Source organism: Crassostrea angulata, chromosome 8, assembly GCF_025612915.1.
Source record: "Crassostrea angulata isolate pt1a10 chromosome 8, ASM2561291v2, whole genome shotgun sequence".
Lineage (NCBI taxonomy): Eukaryota > Metazoa > Mollusca > Bivalvia > Ostreida > Ostreidae > Magallana > Magallana angulata.
In genome coordinates, this window is record NC_069118.1 from 44,180,674 (window position 1) to 44,188,667 (window position 7,994).

At 32.5% G+C, this 7,994-nt stretch overlaps 1 protein-coding gene across 1 annotated transcript; it reads right to left on the reverse strand.

Moving 5' to 3' along the window:
• Nucleotides 1-3,616: 3,616 nt before the first annotated feature.
• LOC128158190 (uncharacterized) lies at nt 3,617-6,815 on the reverse strand. Its single transcript, XM_052820944.1, has 2 exons — nt 6,771-6,815; nt 3,617-6,129 (listed from the first exon to the last, which is right to left on the reverse strand). The coding sequence occupies exons 1-2, from the start codon at nt 6,771-6,773 to the stop codon at nt 4,396-4,398; spliced, it is 1,737 nt and encodes a 578-aa protein (XP_052676904.1). The 5' UTR covers nt 6,774-6,815; the 3' UTR covers nt 3,617-4,395.
• Between the last annotated feature and the right edge of the window lie 1,179 nt (nt 6,816-7,994).

Here is a 7,994-nt window from a genome sequence, read left to right on the forward strand (position 1 = left end):
AATGTTATGCACGTCCCGGGACAATGAAGTACATATGACGTCACAAAACTGCATCAAATATAATACTTGACATTGTGGTCAATATATGTTATCAAAATTTTAAGAAATACTCACGGTCAAAGTAGTTTTTTGTTGATTAAAACAATATTTTTTACAGCCGTATTTTAGCTCCGGGACACCTTAACATTGCTGCGATATTTAAGTGTCATAAACTACCGGTATAAGCCATTTATGTGGCGCTTTATTGTAGAACCTATCTGTGACACATGTGCTGGTAACTACTTTGGGAATTCCTTGGTGGCCAACAGTATATGTGATCCCTGCATATGGTAAAAACAACACTGACGCCAATGTGGACAGTAGTCGTCACAGAGCTTTGTGGATAAGGGAATGACCACGATTATGGTTTATTTTGAAATATATAAACTGATGGAACGAAACAAAACTAGCCATTTTTTATAGTTGTATGTTGATATTCATTCAATTTTTGGCCAACAATGACATTAGTATCAACATTTACATTTATTTATTTATTTGAAAATTTTCATTATGATTTAGGTTTGATAATTTTAAATAGAATACTCTCTAAATTTCTCAGAGTTAAAAAAGACATTTAAACAAAAAGTTTTGTTGATATTTAGAATTGTCCAGAGTGTGTATGTGACCCAACTGCTACAGAAAGGTCAGCAGGGTCACATGATTGAGAGACAGGGAAGAGTCAAGGACTCCAGAATGTGGCCGGATGACGCACAGTTTTGTTTTTATAGGAGAAAGAAAACAAGAAAGTCCAACATCTAATTAAATGTGCCAAAATTAGACCAAAACGCATTTCATAATCTGTTTTTGGGTAAATTACGCCATAAATCGGTTAGATTCCAGTTTGACGACCAGTGCGACTGTCAGCAGGAAAGGGGTGGCAGGGACTGCAGTCAGTGTGAGGACCTGTACTGGGGCGACCCTAAAGTCCAGTGTACAGGTGAGAATTTTAATAAGTGATAAAAGGGGGATTACCTTGACCTGGCGTTGTATTGGAGGTTTTGTCAGTCAATAATTTCAATTTCGATCCTGATGAATTTTAGTTGTTATCGATATAATGTCTCTACTTCTGCAGTGCTTTCATTTGCTTTCATCTCTTTTCCCTGTGGAAAATATTTTGATAGATAGCAAGAATTTGGTTCATTAAATGTAAGTGATTAAGTAAGTAAGTAATTTATTAAAGTGACATGTGTTATAACAAATTACAAAATGTTATACAAAAAAGATAATGAAACACCCGGCCCATTGGGCCTATATGTCACTGCAAATACAATTATAACATATTTACACATATTACGCATTGCGATTTTTATACAATAATGATTGTATGTAAAGGTAAGATTCAAGTAAATATTGAGAGGTTTGTCTCGGAAAATTTGATAGTAGAAAAATAATAAAGTCTTAATTTGACATTACCAGTGTTGGATTATTAACACCAACACCCAGAAGGGAGACAATTTTATCTATCAATAAAAACATTTTTTTTGATTTTTTTTGGAATGCTAAGTGTGACAAAATAAAGCGTTCAGTTATTACTCAAGACTATCAGTAAGGAGGGTTAAAAATATTAGAAATAAATAAATTTATTATGTCATTGAAATGCTCATTGTTGAAAAGTTTGATTAAAGGTAAGAAATCATGATAGATATTTTTGAAGCTATAAATGGTGTACAACTTGTTCACAAATTACTTGATTTTTGTGATGCATTCATATTTGGCTGTGTAATTCCAAAAAATAATGTTTTTAGACAAGATGTTTTAAATTCCTTTCTCTATGTTATAAAATCTTTTGATTGGAGTTTCTTCAAAGAAAACTTTCCTAGTATTCCTGTTTTGGTTAACACAAATATTAAAGTGGGTATGAAAACACTATTTATGAAAAGCTGGTAAGAAAAGAGTGACAAAATAATCAACATAGATTTGATATGAATGTCTGTATTATGCAGTATAATAGTGAAGTAAGTGCCATTTCAAAATATCTTAAATTTTTTCTTACAAACAATTCATACCAAGGGTTTATTAATCCATAAATTTTAATATATTATAAATCTTTGTTGTTGCATAATACATAATCTAATGAAGTGTCCATGTATAAACACTTAAACTCTTGTAATGTAATTCCTACTTCTAAACTCAAGTGAGAATCAGAGTTAGTTCAATATAGAGCCGATATATTTGTTAATAATGCTTTTAATGTATGCCTTAAAACAACCAAAGACACACACCTACACTGGTTACAAATTAGATTACTTCATAGAATTCGACTCGTGAATCATTACTTCACGAAAATTAATTAGGTGTCCTCTAACTGTTGCTCATTTTGGTAAACATGAAAATGAGACAATTCAGCATGTCTTCATAAACTGAGAAAAAGTATCCACAATATGGAGCAACGTAAGCTTGTATATTTACCATGTTACTTCCTTAAGACTTGGTTTTAATGTAGTTAATATTTTGTTAGGTGAACTTCCATTGTCTAAAAACAACAAAGTTATTAATTAAATTATTCAATGTTTAAAGCAATATTTGTTTACTTGTTTAAAAAAAGACGAACTACCAAGCTTTTAATCTTCTTTTTTTTTTTAATCTTTTATTTTTTTAACAAATACAATGCTGAAAAATATATAGCTTGTAAAAATTTTGAAATGCAAAAATTTGTCAATGCTTGGCAATTCTATTGATCTATCTTTGACACTATGATTCTCCTTTTTTTTATTTTCCTTGCGTTTTTTATGTTAGTTATCTCAGTTGTGTCCATATGAGGCATCCGGCAAATATAACTATTTGCGCACGCATTACGCCTTTCAATATTTTTAATCTTTTATTTTTTTTTAACAAATACAATGCTGAAAAATATATAGCTTGTAAAAATTTTGAAATGCAAAAATTTGTCAATGCTTGGCAACTCTATTGATCTATCTTTGACACTATGATTCTCCTTTTTTTATTTTCCTTGCGTTTTTTATGTTATTTTTGTGATCGGCTTCGGCCGATCACAGTTGTGTCCATATGAGGCATCCGGCAAATATAACTATTTGCGCACGCATTACGCCTTTCAATATTTTATTTACTCTGCAATGACAACCTTATTTAAATCTTTAATTAGATTACTAAAACGGTAATCTTATCCGTTTACCCTGGAAATAAAACATTTATAGAGTTACATACATAATGATTCAAATCACGTTTTTTTCACATATGCGTAGGAATATTAGTCGGAAGTATAATTCGCCTACTAAAAGTAAAGCTTATTCATGCCTTGCCATTTCGGAAATCAATAAAACGGTGCTGTATATAGTTTACTGCATGTTGCGTATATTATATAAACAGAGCTGACCAATGCTATTTCATGCCGATCATTCCTTTAAAAGGAATACTTGTTTATTTATTTATTTATTTTAAGGTCACAGAGGTAGAAAAGGGAATTTCGACAGATTTGAAAAAACAGAAAACTTAAATAATCAGGGAAATTGTTCTCAACGCAAATGTGTCCTTCAATAACATCAGAGACATTGAGATGAATCTCAAAAAAAGCTCAGGTAAAAATAAGTCAGAACGTTTCATGGATTGAGAGAAAAACTTTATTACCCATTATGTTAGACATTTTCGCCAAGGGATTTGATAATGTTTGGCTGTTTGAATTTCTTAAAAAAAAGAATTGGTGTTATTAAGGATATAGCTTATGCCTAATGTTATAATCCGAGGCACTTAGTAAATTGATGAGGAATATTTCATAAGTGGATGCTGTTTGGTACGGTGTCCACACCCTTGTTTCGATTTAGATACTGATTTTTACTGGTATTCCATGTTTAATTTGATATGTAATAATACTTGTTGATTATTAAAAAAGAGAACCCAGCTTCCCGTTGTAAACAATTTCAAGTTTCTGATTTGCCAACTTTTGGGTTGTGATCAAAACAAGGAAATGTTGAATGTTGCATGAATAAATAACATTTAGATTGAAACATTCAAGCACAGCTTCAATTTCTTCGCAGGCAGACTGATAACAGTAGTGGAGGTTGAAAACTTGTCTTTAAATAAGGGTTAATTTTTTCATTCTGATTACTCTTTGTTTAAATTTGAATTTTGTTGTATTTCCAATACTGTAAAAGTGGTTATTTACGCGTGGGGGAAATTTACACTAGTTACGCGGTAAGCTGAAAAACCGCGTAAAATACCCCCGCGCGTATGGTAAAACATTAAACAATTTAGAGTGGTAAATCACGTATCCGGGTATTTAATACCCACGCGTATTGTTTGGTCATAGAAAACGATAACTTAACCACCAGCTTAAATAACCACTTTTACAGTATTGCAAACCAGATGCATATGGCAATACATAAACAACATACGCATTGATCACTGTGTAAACTTGTACACTGTCACTGTATTTGTGAGTTGTCCCACCCAGAGATTGTTTTCGTTATCAACACATACACTGCGGGGATGCTCTATCCTTTGTTCTTCTGTGAGTAGTTGAGACAAGAATTGACCGTCCTGATCCAGAAGATGAATTGTATTACTGACACTATCACAAACCAGAATGTGCCCAAGAACATCAGTACTAATGCCATAGGGACCAAACCCTGACATTTGACCTGTATAGGAGAACCTGTGTTGTCCTAATTTATCCACCACCACTACAGCTTCTTTGCCATAGTCTGACACACAGATATTACCATTCATGTTTTCTGTGATATAGTGAGGTATATCATAGAGTTTTTGTCTTTTCTTGTCTATCTGTATGTTCTGTATTTCCTTTCCTGTCTTGTTGTATCTGATGACCTTCCCTTTTCGAACCTTTCTTAACCCCACAAGGATGTCCCCATTTATTTTGGAGTAGTGTACGCTGAGCGCTTCCAAGTCTCCTGTGTTAATAAATTCATTGATTTCATTATGTTCTGTTACCCTTTTGATGACGTTTTTGTCTCTGTCTGTATATAATAGTTCCCCATCCGGTGTTATTGTGTGATAACCTTCACATCCACCACTGCTTCGTATTCTCAAATACTGATTCCTGTTTAGATCTGTTCGGACAAGACTACCTCTACTATCACTGACCCAGAGTCTAAAGGATTTATCTAGTGATATATGTAAGGCATTTTGAACACCTAGCACTGTCCACTCTCTGATTTTCGTGACACTTAAACACTGAAACAGTGTCTGTTTCACGTCACATTTCTCTCTTTCGTGTTTCCTATATGAATGTTCCCTTATTGGTTTCAATTTTGAATGAACCTTTTCCATGAATTCTATTTTTCTTCCTTTTGCTTTAGTGATGGAAAAAGTCATTTTACCCAGTAGTTTGGCAACATCTTCCTTGCTGTATTGACCAGCGCTAAATACAGGTGGAACTGTTTCGGATGTCTCTGGTATGGGTCGTATAAACAAGTTTTCTAATTTAAGAGCAAATGATAATTGTTGAATGTTTGAAGGAGAAAGGTAACTATAAAGTGTTTTGATTAAACTATTGAGATAATTGCTGTAGTCATCTATTTCTAGGCCTTGTTCATTTAATGTTTGTAACAATGACTGCTCTGTTTTGTCGACTTGTTCTATATTTTCTGACATGACTGCATCAACCACTTTTTTCACAGCATCAGCTTCAGCCCTCATAGATGCTCTTATGTCTTCCATGATCTCCTTTATTGCTGTGACATCTCTAGCAATTTCCGTTTTCAAATCTTGAGATGTAGGATTTAAATAGTCTTGTATTTTAGCAATTTCTTTGTGAAAAAGTGTAACTTTTTCATTGAAAACCATTTCTAGATCGGTAAACACATGGCCACGGTGTTCTTTAGTGCCTGTACATTTAGAACAGATTGGAATCCGACATACTTCACAGAGAAGATCTATTTCTTTTGTTGGATGGATCTTGCATTTCTCAACAGGAATTTGTCGTTTGCGTTCACGGTAAGAGGCTACTTCATGGATCTTGGTTTTCTTATTCTTCTGATGTTCATCTCTGCATTGTTCACACATTGGTTGGTGACAGTCATTGCAGTAAAACTGGCAGTTCTTCTCACAGTCTTTAGAGCCACACACCAAATAATGCTGGGCGTCGGGTGGTATTTTGGATTCAGACAATGCCATCTGAAATAAGAAAAGAAAACCTGTTTCAATGTAGTAGAAGCTTTTGATTATTAAGCTACAAATATTATCAAAATCTCTACAGCCAATCAATTTTACATGTTGACCTAATATTAATGTCTATAATTTGAATACCACAGATGGACAAAAAGAAATCTAGTTTACAATTAAAAAGCGAATGATTAAAAAACATTATTATTAACTTTAATATTTTTGCTAGGTTTCTCTAGTTTTGAACAAAAATTGAAAAGAAAACTACATGTATTATTCAAAAACATAATATTTCTTTACAAATCATTTATTCGCTTAAAACGCAATGAAACAGCGTTTTTTGTATTAGAATAAGGTTATTTGTTATAATTTGGCTTCATAACATCGGTATCTATTGTACACCTCAGACCTGTTTCTTTACAAATGCAAAATAATTAGAAAATACAAGCAATATTTTGAAGCTGTTCCTATATTTCAGCATATCACTATCGGTTGGTCATAAGAATAAACATATACGATTGTGGTTTGTTGACTTAGTCTTGAAATAGATACTATATTACGGTTAGGATACTATCACGTTTTTAACTGACATGATAGATATATGTTGAAATTTATGATTTCTTATTGAATCAAACACAAATATTGTAACTTACCATGTGTATTTATCAATGTGGCCTTTACATAATTTCAGCCATAATCACGTGAAGGACAAGTTTTAAATGAGAGTACACGATACTTTTGTAATTTACTTCCTTGTTGTACATGTAGTCAATGGTATTCGATCGATTTTCAAGCCCCTACACATGTTCAATGGCAGGGATGCAACAAAAAATGTCTATATTTATAGTTAACTTAAAAACGGAACAATAAATGCTTATTTGTCAAAAAGAAGCACATACATTCACCACCAACAATCTCCTTTCTGAACAGTATTTAGGATATATGTAGTAAACGAAATGAATATTTCTTTACTCAAGATATTTTTCAAACCCTTTATTAAAAATGTAAAAACTTTATAACATCATGCCATTTGTCAATTGTTTGTCCATCGATACGGCTATTTTTTTGTCTTGTGCTAGATAACTCATGTCAACCTAAACAAAAAAATCAACAACAAATAATCACACATATATTTCGGTGTCTTATCATTATTTTCTCTGTCCGTTTCATTTCTTATCAAACTAAAGAATCATATCGGGTTCAATGTGCATCTTTGAGATTGTTAACGTTGTTTGTTTGGGGTCGGGCCAACCGTCATTTAATTTACTGACACCACAGAGCGAATTTCAATGGATTACATAAAAAAGTAAAGCTATTTTTAAATTTAGCGTGAATTCCACGCCTTTAAAGGAAAATATTCAAAATGTAACAGACATAATTATTCTTACTTCCCGTTTCCTCTGTTACAACTCACTAGTATAAAATATAGCTCTTATCGTATAGAAGGTGCCTTAACATTAGAGAATAAACCAAGTTTTGTTTGTTTGTTTCCTTATTGCACAACTTGATTCAAATTCAAGTTTTATGTCCTCCTGCTTACATGTTTGTACAAGAGCTTGAATTTAATTAGAATTTGTGTAAATTAATAGTCGAATCAAAACGGACACTCTTTGGGTTTTGATTTACCCCCCCCCCCCCAAAAAAAAATTAACATTGGGCAATTTTCTTTATTAAGGACATGAGGAACATATCCACTAAAAAATTAATATGTTTACAAAGTGTTTTAATAGAAACAAATGTTTTTTTTATCAACTTTTCACCAGTCAACATCAGTTGTAAACTTTCTGAAATAATACAAATTAATTTCTTTAAGGTTGTCCTATACTCGGCACTAAATGGGCTCAATAATTGAAAGTCTAGCATAAATGGTAGATAAA